The 12,462-nt window shown below is 41.8% G+C and overlaps 1 protein-coding gene across 6 annotated transcripts in view; it reads left to right on the top strand.

Annotated features, from left to right (window-relative positions):
* Positions 1 to 12,462, top strand: part of LAMA2 (laminin subunit alpha 2) — a 1,406,020-nt gene that overhangs the window by 241,007 nt on the left and 1,152,551 nt on the right. For all 6 annotated transcript variants that reach the window (XM_053710700.1, XM_053710701.1, XM_053710696.1 and 3 more), the window contains exon 2: positions 499 to 669. In XM_053710700.1, coding sequence (XP_053566675.1) covers positions 499 to 669 — 171 coding nt within the window. The remainder of the gene's footprint in view (positions 1 to 498; positions 670 to 12,462) is intronic.

The following is a 12,462-nucleotide window of genomic DNA, read 5'->3' as shown; positions in this document are numbered from 1 at the left end:
GGATATTGCACGAGTATGGGTGTTATTTTTTTTTTTTAAAGTTTTTGCACTTCTTTGACTTTTATAGGAGAAGTTAAAACAGTTGCAATATTTATTTGCACACCTCGGATTGACACTCGAGCGCAAACATTTTACTTTCAACTTGTAATACGAGCGCAACCAGACGCGTGTAAAAAGCCTCAGTCTAGAGAAGTTAATGCGCAAGTGGGAGTGCTAAATAGTTCTACACTCGTAATATAACCCCTTATAAATGTCCCAATATTATGTATGTGTTTAAAATTGATCTTTCTATATTAATTGTTGTTTAGAGAAATATCCATACAACTATAAATAGTTTCTTAATTAAAGCTGTGATAATTATTATAATCAACACAAACAGAATGTTCGCTACAATTTATAACATTGTCTTTTCAATTACTTGGTTCAAAATACTTTAAAATTGGAATATTTTGGGGCAAAAAATAATTTTTCACATTTTTTTTCTCTCTTATCTTTTAGGATTGTTTCCAGCAGTCTTCAATCTTGCGTCTAATGCCATAATTACAGCAAATGCTACCTGTGGAGAGAAAGGAAAAGAGTTATTTTGCAAGTTGGTAGAACATGTTCCTGGACAACCAATAAGAAATTCCCAGTGTGCTCACTGCCACCAAAATTGTGACAAACCACAATGTATGTATGCAGAAGATATGATTTTATTGATATAATGGTTTTCTTATATGCAGCAGTGTCAAATGCAAGGTTTCCTTAAAGTGACAGTGTACTGTAAAATTGATGTCCCCTTAATGTGTTCCCAATGACTTATTTCAGCTCCAGATTATAAAATGTATGATAAATTGATCCTTTATGTTTCTTTTTGTAAATTAAATAGCTGGATTTGCTCTTTGAAATCACAACCCATCAAAAAAGGCTAAGCTTGCAGAGAGATCATTATCACTCAAATGCTTCCATTTCTTATTGTTCGTTTCCAGGTTGAGCGCTTCTCTCTTTTTATTTATGCAAATTATGTCATTTTGGGAAGTCTCCCTAAGTGTGATGCGGGAATCCAGACGTGGACCCGTTGCTCAGTGTGCCTAGAGGGATATGGCTGCACCTCACTGACGAGGCCCACAATAGGCCGAAACGTACGTCTGGGGTTTTGCTGTTTCTCTCGTTCAGAGAAGAATTGCCTGGTATTTCGGGGCTGGACTGTACTGTGAAGTATGGATCAGACTGATATGCTTTAGGAAAGTTTTTCTCTGTGAAAAGCACATGTTGAGCAAAAAGAGGCTGCTTCTTGGGTGGTAACTAGCCATAGAATAAGCTATTATGCTATTGTTCGTTTCCAGGTTGAGCGCTTCTCTCTTTTTATTTATGCAAATTATGACATTTTGGGAAGTCTCCCTAAGTGTGATGCGGGAATCCAGACGTGGACCCGTGGCTCAGTGTGCCTAGAGGGATATGGCTGCACCTCACTGACGAGGCCCACAATAGGCCGAAATGTACGTCTGGGGTTTTGCTGTTTCTCTCGTTCAGAGAAGAATTGCCTGGTATTTCGGGGCTGGACTGCACTGTTAAGTCAGGATCAGACTGATATGCTTTAGGAAAGTTTTTCTCTGTGAAAGGCACATGTTGAGCAAAAAGAGGCTGCTTCTTGGGTGGTAACTAGCCATAGAACAAGCTATTATGCTATTGTTCGTTTCCAGGTTGAGCGCTTCTCTCTTTTTATTTATGCTTCCATTTCTTATATCTGTCTCTATACAATACTTCGAAAGAACAACTGAAAATTTGCATTTTAGAATTCTATCTCTTCCACTCCCCACTGAAAGTGTAATTTCTTCTGCTGACTGTTTTTACCTAGCTTGGCAATTGCCTATACTTAACCCTTTTACTGCTAAGTCATTTTTACATCCCAGTGCTGAGCCAATTTTGACCTTTATTTTCCTATTTACATTTAAACACTATTGTAAGTCAGATTTCAGTGAGTGACCCACAAATGTGATTTTTTTCAGCAGAATATACCATTGTTATATTTATATTTCATGACATGATAAATAGCTGCAGCAAAAACTATAAAAAAAAATATTGTATATCTTTGTAAAGAGTTTAGTAAATGATATTGAAAATGGCCAGGTGACCACTGCTGTTAATGTTATCACCTTACTAAATTGTCATTAAGGGTAGCCACATGTAAAATAGGGGCCCATACAGGCTTTTGGGGGTTTTAATATACTGTAGATTAGAGAGGCCCCATTGCACAGTACAGAAATAAAAAACATGTGTTTTCTTAAGTGTTCACTGTTACCATAGTGATCACCTGGCCATACAGACAGAATTCATATATTTCTTAAATAGAGTGACACCTACCATTTGAAAGAGCAGATGATTGTGCCTTGTAAGTGAGCTGAGGTTGAGAGGTTTGAACAGCCACCCCCTATCCAGCTCCCTTAGCTCCCTGTGACAGTATGCTCCTGCCCCTCTGTGACATCAACAACACACCCATGTAGCTTTGGGAGTGCCGCCCACTATACTACCAATGATTGAGCCTGCAGTTAAGTGGAATCGGCAATCCGGTGCTGTGATCAGCGATTCCCCTAAATGACAAGAAGGGGTCATCATGTGCTTTTAGGTAGCACTTTGCATGACTACCCATTCTCGTCATGAGCATCAAAGTAGTTAAGTGTGGAAACTTTCAGTATAGGTAGGGATACCACAGGCAACAACAGCTATTTCAAATGGCAATATAAAGGCAAAGTAACTATTTGTTAACAATGCAATACACTCCAGCAGGTAAAATATATAACTGGAAACAAATGAAATTGGATAACATTAAGGGTAAACGGTCCCTTTAATTCTGCACTCATCCATTACATGTGTTGTACAGTGATGATCATGTTGTGCTTCCTGCTATCTTTATTGTGCTTTGCCTGTTGACTAAACTGGAGACTGCTTAACATTGTTCACTGCTCTTTACAAGTTATATTACCCTATTTACATGTAATACAATATTGTGCCATCTTAACTTTTATGTCACCTGCCCATCACATTTATTCCACTCAACTACAATTTATACAGCCAGTCATTAATATTAGACAGTGTGTATCACAGGTATTGTATACTTCTTGTCAACCACATGATATAATGACAATGACCAATGTTAAAATAACAAAGATTTCTTTCACACTACATGCCTACTTGTTATTTCACGCATGTTTGCCTGCCTGATATAGGATTCATCCCCCATGCTGTATGCGGCAAATTTATCATATTCTAGACTATTCTATATAGTGTCCCCTTCCAATGACACAGGAAGTGTCATGCATGTCTTCTATGGTGTATTTTGTATACTATGAGGCCTATTTATGAAATGTCTGTTGGACCTGATCCGACATTGCGGATCAGGTCCGTCAGACATTGCTGAATGCGGAGAGCAATAGCTCTCCGTATTCAGCATTGCACCAGCAGCTCTTGTGAGCTGCTGTCGCGGCGAATGGACTGCTGCTCTATAACTTGTGTTTCTGACGAGCCTGATAGATAGGCCCCATTGTGTAATATATAAACTATATTATACTGATGATTAATTTCCCTTATGGAACACTATACAAAAGTAAGAGCTCAGGTAGTGTGTTATTTTATTAGTGAATATTTGGATATAGAAAAAAAACAATCTTCTACAAGTTCTGTTTATATAATATAAATGCATATAAATAAAGTTAGTATATACTGTACTTGTTAATTGTATTCACACTTGACATAGATGTCATCTAGCATTAAATATGCTGTATCTTTTTGTTTGTCATAGTATTGTATTCACTAAGAAATATGGTTCTTTCTTCATAAATAGTTTTTGGGCTGAACTTATAAACTATTTTACTGAAAGTGTGAGTCTGCTATCTTCTGAAATTGTGCACTGCCCATCACATTTTATACACACTAACCATATTGCATGTTGCATACAATCAATCATTTATTTTTGTAACTGTACACCCATATTATAAGCAACTCATTTATTTTGTATAGTACCTATAACTATGCTGTGCAAAACAAATTGCATTTTCTGTGATTCTTTTTTGTAGCGCAATGTGCATCTCATATGTAGCACTTTGCTCAAAACCTGTTATATACTAGTCTCCGTATACACTGTAGTAACCACTACATATGGAGCATGTAGGTATTTCCAAAGAGGCAATATATGGAACATATTTCTCAGTAGGGTACCTTCCTGGCCGATCAAGTGTGATATTAAAGGGAATTTTATTGGCTGATTAAATGTGATAATACTTTCCAATATACAGTATCCTTTTAATATCCTACTGTGTTCTCTAAAGTTTGCTGCTCAGTACAACCAATCAGAAACTAGTATTTGATATAGGATCTTGTTAAACAGACATATATTATTGTACTGGCATCAATGAGTACATGAGAGTGGTAACATTGTAGGACACAAACATCTTCAAAAGTCAATGATTATCTTTCAAAGATAATATTTTCTAACATTTCATTTTTTTTTATTATTTTCGGAAATTTATCACAGCTATGAAAAACAAAATTATTGCTCACATATTTTGATGTCACATTTATATGTAGTAGCTTGTTGCCAAAGAATAACATTTTTTGCCAGCGCCAGCGAAGGGCCAGATTACGAGTGAACAGCTAACTGTTACACGCGTGGGATAAGGGGTTTATCATGGGTTTAATAAACATACATAATCTGAACTATATAGATATATTCTATGGATTATTTTGAGTATGTTTATTAATTTTTAACAATTAATATTAATTTTGAAAAATATTTTATATGTAATTTTTCAATAATGCATGTTAAGGATACTAAGTTTTCATGTGCATTACCCCGATTGCATTAAAGGGACAGTCTACTCCAGAATTGTTATTGTTTAAAAAGATAGATAACCCCTTTATTACTCATTCTCCAGTTTTCCATAACCAACACAGTTCTATTAATATACTTTATACCTCTGTGACTATCTTAGCCTCTGCAAGCTGTCCACTTATTTCAGTTCTTTTGACAGACTTGCATTTTAGCCAATCAGTGCTGACTCCTAGGTAACTCCACAGGCGTGCCAATGTTATCTATATGATACACATGAACTAATTCCCTCTAGCTATGAAAACTGTCAAATGCATTCAGATAAGAGGTGTCTTTTAAGGGCTTAGAAATTAGCATATGAATCTACCTAAGTTTAGCTTTCAACAAAGAATACCACAAGAACAAAGCAAATTTGATGATAAAAGTAAATTGGAAAGTTGTTTAAAATGGCATGACCTATCTGATTCATGAACGTTTAATTTTAAATTTTACGTTTTATCATGAATGTTTTAATTTAAAAAAATATATACTGTGGGACTTCCGGCGGGCGGGACTTAGGAGTAGCAGCACCATCACCGAGCTCCGGCATCTGCAAGCTCAAAAGGCCGATATAAGTGCTGCTTGACCTCCTCCCTACGCATAATTCTTGTTGGGTATTTGCCCCTAAACTGGCTCCAACTGAACACTCAGCGTGTAGGGCGATTACAGCAAGCCCTTGCTCCAGGAGGCGCGAGAAAGCTGCAAGGAGACAAGGAGGCCGGCGCCATCTTGGCGCGCAGTGACAGAACTGCCTCAGGAACCGAAAGGACTCCCACTGACCGGCGGGGTTAAGGAAGGGACCGCAGCCCGCAGAAGAAGCCGTCCGGCAGGATTGGGTGAGCCCAGTGACTTTTTTGCTCTGCTTTGGGATTGGGGGGCGGGCGGGCAGAGGCCCAGCTATACCGCACTTACCCGGCACCCCTGAGGCCCACACTAAAAATAAGGGGTGATTTACTGACCGCCTAACCGGTCTGGCTAGTCTGCTCCACCCTCCATATCCAACACCACTGACAATCACCACGCAGCAGGGGAAGAGAGACAGAGGCCCTGCATTATTTCTTTATAGCCCTACTGTTATGCCACTTCTAACTGGCCTCCATTGAAAAAGGGGCTGAAAGTGCCACAGAGATCTCTTTCTCCCTCATTCTAAGAGGTAACAAGAGGAAATATTTCTGCGGGGCCACAAGGGAAGCTCACTTCATCTGCACCTAACACCCTGCTTGAGGCATCACCCCAGTACAGTGCAGACCAGATTTCACAGGTGGGCCTGCACAGCTCCCTCTTTGCACCCTGTTTGGCGCATTTGGGCCTACATCTGCTGCAACACTAGCCCTGGGTATTTCTTTCTACCACATCAGAACAGCTCAAAAGGGGAGCCCAGCCTTTTTCTCCTCCACGCACCTGTGAGAGAGCTACTGACTGTATAACATCTGCAGCAGACAAAATCTTTCCATAACTTAGCTGGCACACATGAAAGTAGATAAATACTTTAAAGTTTCTGCTACCCAGGCTACACCCATTATGTCAGGAAGACAAAGACCAGCAGAGAGAAAGCAGAAAGCGGCAGCGGAGCCTCATATAGAAACATCTGGGCACTCGGACAGGGACGTAACAATTCAAGACACTTCTCACACTATGCTTCAAGATTTAAAAGCATTTTTTCTCCCCAAAATGGAGTCCCTACAAGCAGGTATGGACAACCTCACTTCAGAAATCAGACAATACTCTACTCGCCTACAGCATGCAGAGCAGAGAATCTCAGATGTAGAGGATAGTCAGCACTCCTCCTCAGTCACTGTTCAAAGATTAGAGCGCCAGAATTTCACGTTACAAGAAAAACTTGATGACCTTGAGAATCGGTCTCGCCGCAATAACCTGAGAGTAATAGGTGTCCCTGAGTCGATAAAAAATAAGGACCTGCTTGAATTCACAGCCCTGACGCTACCCAAACTACTGCAGCTTGACCCAGACACCTTGCCCCTGGATGTAGAAAGGGCACACAGAATTGGGCCAGAGTCCTTACCTGCAAGAGCCAACCAACGTCCCAGGCAAGTCATATTCAAACTTCTTCGCTATCAAGAAAAACTGGCGCTTCTCAAGGCGTACAGAGCTAAACCTGACCTCACTTTTGAGGGACAAAAACTGCTTATTTTCCAGGACTTTTCTGCAGAGGTCGCAAGAAAGAGGAAGGAGTTTGCACCTTTATGCTCCAAACTGCACTCACAGGGCCGTCAGGCCTCACTTTTATATCCAGCCAAACTGCGGCTCAATACTCCCAGGGGTCCTAAACTTTTCCTCACTCCTCAGCAGTTACAGGAATATCTGTACACTGAAGACACGGATGTCCAGGGCTGAATGGCACCACCCATCTACTGTTTGATTCTTTACATCTCTAAGACTTCAGCTCCAGATGGCCTGTTCTGGCTATCTCATGGCCCATTGGACTGGGCCTGAACTCTCAGCACTTCATCTGCAGTCTTCTCTAGAATGTAGAAACTTTACTTCCAAGACCCGGGCAGCTAGGTCTCAGCAGATTGCCCAACACACTCATTACCCTGGGTGTGTTGACACCTATACTGGAACATGTGGGGCCACTCGGTGGCCAGGGCTGCTGTATCTTGCTCTTTTGTCTCTCCTGATCCTGGCTAACGTGGTCGGGGCACACAGCTCTCTGGCCCCCAGGTTTGCCAGTTCAGGGGGACTTGTGGGGGGAGACCCTCGTATCCAGCACTCTCCTGAGCCTCTGACTGTTTGCATGTTTATCATTGTTTTTGCCTTTATTGCTCTCTGTTCATATATAAGTTCACACATATGTTTATATTTATGTTCTGCATTTTTACAACTGTGGTTGTCTCACCCTGTTCTGCTCCCTTTTATAAGTCCTGGGGGGGGGGTTCATGGAGGGGCCTGCGGCCAGTGACCGGTTCCTCACAGTTTGGGGTTGCCTCCCTGGAGTTGTTACCCGCATACACAAATGACTTGACATATCCCTTTGACGCACATGACCGAGACCACTCTGGACCTACCTATGTTTACCACTATGCACTTTTCCCCACACCACACAGACTATGACCCAAAGCCTAAAGATTGTGTCCTGGAACGTTGGGGGCATTACGTCCCCAGCTAAAAGGAGTATTATATTGCAACACCTCAAACGCCTGCACACAGATGTGGCTCTGTTACAAGAGACACATCTCACAGACGCTGAACACGAGAAACTGAAGGTTAGATGGGTGGGTCAGGTATACTATACTCCAACTGAGGGACGCAAACGTGGGTGGCAATTCTAGTCAAAAAGGGCCTAGCGGCCCAAATATCCACACTCTGCATTGACCCTGGTGGCAGATACATAATAGCAGCACTTAACTTTGCTGGGAAGTCTTACACTCTATGCAATGTTTATGGGCCCAATCGACCCTTTCCTCAGTTCTGGCACACTCTACAGGCAGCTTTGTTACTGCACGCAGACAAGCCTCTCCTGGTGGGTGGCGACTACAATCTAATTCAAGCTACCCCGCTAGACCGTAGGGCTGAAGAAGCTAACACTGACCACAACAGACAGCAACTTAGACGTCACAGGGTAGACACAGTCACAATTGCGGCATTTAAAGCTGCGCTAGACCTGGTAGACTTATGGAGACTCCGCTACCCGACCCACAGGGATTTCACTTGCCTTTCCAAAACACACAGTTCTCTGTCCCGGATTGACTACTTCTTGTGCTCTCCACAATTAAATACTCAGGTTAAGCACACTCACATAACGGACATTTTAATCTCAGACCATGCCCCTATCTGGCTGGAACTGCAACACAATCCAGGCACCCCCTCTCGAGGGACCTGGCGTTTTCCCACATATCTTTACCACAATCTAGATTTTAGAAAACACCTGAAGGCAGGATGGCTGGAATATGCGGGATTTAATGCACAACATCAAGACACCCCGGCACTCTTTTGGAACGCCTCAAAGGCAGTGATGAGGGGACACATAACTAGCTATACGGCATATTACAACTCTAGGCGTAAAAGACCTGACATGGATACAGACACAGCAGTTACAACTGCATATAACGATTACCTGTCGTGCCCGTCTACCCAGACTAGACTAAAATATTGTGAATGCAAGAAAATTAGAGAGGACACACTATATAGACAGGACTTACTCTTTCAACATCACAGACAGGGACGCTTTTATAGATTTGGGAGTAAGACAGGTAAACTACTGGCTAATGCTGTCAAACTAGCCACACCTAGATCTGTAATCTCCGCTCTACGGGTGGATGGGGCTATTCAGACTGACACCAAAAACATAACGGACGAATTTGTTCGGTTCTACACAGACCTATACACCAAGCGCCCCACAACACTTAGTGATAAGGAAACTTTTTGGAGTCACATACGGACCCCTACACTTCCACAGGAGAGACTAGCTTCCCTAAATGCACATATATCAGCCCTGGAAGTCCAAAGGGCCATTAAAAGGGCCAAGTTAGGGAAAGCCCCGGGCCCCGATAGAATTCCCATAGAATATTACAAAATACTACAAGATGAAATTAGCCTCCCACTGTCCCAGTCGTTTACCGCGTACCTCACTGGCGCAGCTCGACCGGCGACTGACTTTGCAGACGCTTATATATCCCTGATCCCGAAGCCAGATAAGGACCCCACCTTGGCCGCTTCATACAGACCGATATCCCTGCTGAACAACGACTACAAGTTGTTCACGGCCATTCTGGCGGATAGGCTGGCTGGGGTGGTAGGGGAGGTCATTCACACACACCAAACCGGGTTCATGAAACACCGCTCGTCGGTCACGAACATTCGTAAAACCCTTGCAATTATTTTGCACTACTGGCAGGCCAGAGGGGGAGGTCACTTTAGCTCGCTGCCGGACGCCTGTCTCCTCGCGATAGACGCAGAGAAGGCGTTCGACAGGGTCGAGTGGGATCACTTGCTGACAGCCCTAGAGAAATTTGGAATCACTGGAGATTTCCATAATCTCATTTGAACGCTCTATCAAACCCAACACACGTCAGTTATAGTCAATGGAGAGATCTCGCAATCCTTTACGCTGGAGAGGGGCACCCGCCAGGGATGCCCGCTCTCGCCCCTCCTCTTCAACCTGGCGGTGGAACCGTTGGCTATATGCATTAGAGAGACCTTGACGGGGGTGAGTGTGGGCTCGCATTCTGTGCATTTGTCTCTATACGCAGATGACCTTCTGCTTTATGTCCAGAATCCGAAAACTGAGATTCCCAAACTCCTGGACCTACTACTTCAATTTGGTAACGTGTCCGGGTACAAGGTCAATCTTGACAAATCAGAACTAATATACCTGAAAAATACTGCGGCCCCGGACACACCACACACACCGCTTAAAATCACAACTGATGCGTTTAAATACCTGGGCATATACCTACACACGAACCCTAACTTGATTTACAAACTCAACATCCCCCCGGTCGTAAGAGCCACTTTGGCCTCAGATGCCAGAGAATCACACCTCAGACTTATGCACCACAGCTATATCACACCAACCTTAAGAGCCAAATGGGTGCCTGGTGCAGACACCACATGCCCTAAGTGCTCTTTCCCGGATCCGGGCGTGGTGCATCTCTTTTGGGAGTGTCCCAAAATCTTACAATTCTGGGGAAAAGTGCAGTTCTGGCTTTCCAAGATCACTGGCGACAAAACTAAACTAACAAGACATGAGGTTTTCTTTCTGCGGGGCCACCCCCCTTTTCCACCGCAAGTTCGCTTCATAAATGCAATCATATTGTTATCCAGGAAATTAATAATTAAACACTGGATCCTCTCCAAACCCCCACACATATCCCACCTCACAAGGCTAGTACACACCCAGTTTCTAATTGAACAAGCCGATGTTAAAGGGGATGTGGAGATGAGGGTAAAACATTTCATGTCCAAATGGGAACCTTACTTGCTGCAACTCGCTCCAGACGTTAGACAACACCTTCTGACACCCTTTCGCAATAGCACCTACTTCATGACTGAACAACTGAAGGGCCGATGGCTCCTGACAGAAGAAAATAGCTGACTTCCTACACATCACATAATGGCTTTCACCCATCCCTAACATTATTGCAGACCCGGGACTGTGCCGAAAGATATGGATGTGACACACCTACAAGCTGGCGCCCCCCCCTTTTGTCTTCTTACCTGTACGGGGTATAGAATTCATAATTCACTGTATGGGATTTAATACTGCAATAGAACTGTTACTTGTTTGTTACATGATGTTGTTTTTTTTTTCCTACTCTTGGAAATGTTTGACCATGCTTATATCTGAAATGATCGGTTATTAGATACCAGGCCTAGTTGATCGGGGTTTATGCTTGGTACGGGCTTCGGCTCATAACTTCGAGGGATGGCAGCACAACATGTACGTAGGAATGTTTAAATGGCTTCAATTAAGATAGCAGCTGCCGTCTACTGGGAAACTAGGCTGTCAACTAAATAATTGTTTGTTCTCCCTTGTTTCCTCTCCCTTCCCCCCTCCTCCCCACCCTTGCCACTCCCAACTCCCTACCCTGTCCCCCCCCCCCCCCCGGTCCCACCTTCCCTATTCACTAACTGTAAGTCTAACTATGAAAAAAAAAAAAAAAGCATTACTGTACTCTGATTACTGTGGTGAATTGTAATGTCCCTCTCTGGGTGAGTTTTGTGAAAATAAAGTTATTAAAAAAAAATAAAAAAATATATACTGTATTTTATATATATATATATATATATTATATATATATATATATATATATATATATATATATATATATATATATATATATATATACATATTTGTCTGTAATAATATATTTTTTAATGTATTTATTGTATTTGAAGTCCACCTATCCCCTTAGAGGAAGATAGCTATGGCTCCAACACTTTAATGTCTACATATACCAGCTCACACACATACTGACACCTACACAAGCTCATATATCAAAATGTATAAAGAGGATTTACATGGAAAAAACGTATTTGACATCCTCTGAGACCTATAGTTTACATGTGACATAAATAAGAGAAAGATAGCGGAACAAATGAAGTTGTAACATCATCCAATGGCTGTTAGAGGACATTGAACAAAATGGTGTGAATTGTACATCACAAAGGTTGTAAAATATTCTGTTGTATGGCCTAATATTAAGATATTATGTGTAGTTTTTTGCATAGTAAATAATTGCTTTAATGCTTGCCAGAAGATCAAAAAGAAAATAATTAAACAGCAGTGCTGTGAAAAATGAACTGCTACTTTCTACTTTTTCTCTGTACAATGTCATAAGCGCCAAGAAACAGCTTTGTTAGTTATTTATGTTTTACTAAAATTACGATAAAATGGCTGCTGGACATTGTATTAGCTATGAAGTAAGTTGCTCTTTCAAGCACTATATTTATCATGTCATACACGCAAATACATTTTCATAAGGCAAATACAGTGTCACTAGACATCACATAAATTTCTTCAGCCCCCAGTATTGTAATAAAAAAGCCCACACATGTTAAACCCACATATAATATTGTCAAAAAGCAAAATTTAAACAATGATGAAGTCAGAACTAGATTTGTCACTGTACAAAGTAGGCAGCAAATCCTAAGCACAT

This window comes from Bombina bombina, chromosome 4 (genome assembly GCF_027579735.1).
Source record: "Bombina bombina isolate aBomBom1 chromosome 4, aBomBom1.pri, whole genome shotgun sequence".
NCBI lineage: Eukaryota > Metazoa > Chordata > Amphibia > Anura > Bombinatoridae > Bombina > Bombina bombina.
The sequence above is the reverse complement of the archived record's forward strand: the minus strand, read 5'-3'. Positions and strand labels throughout refer to the sequence as shown.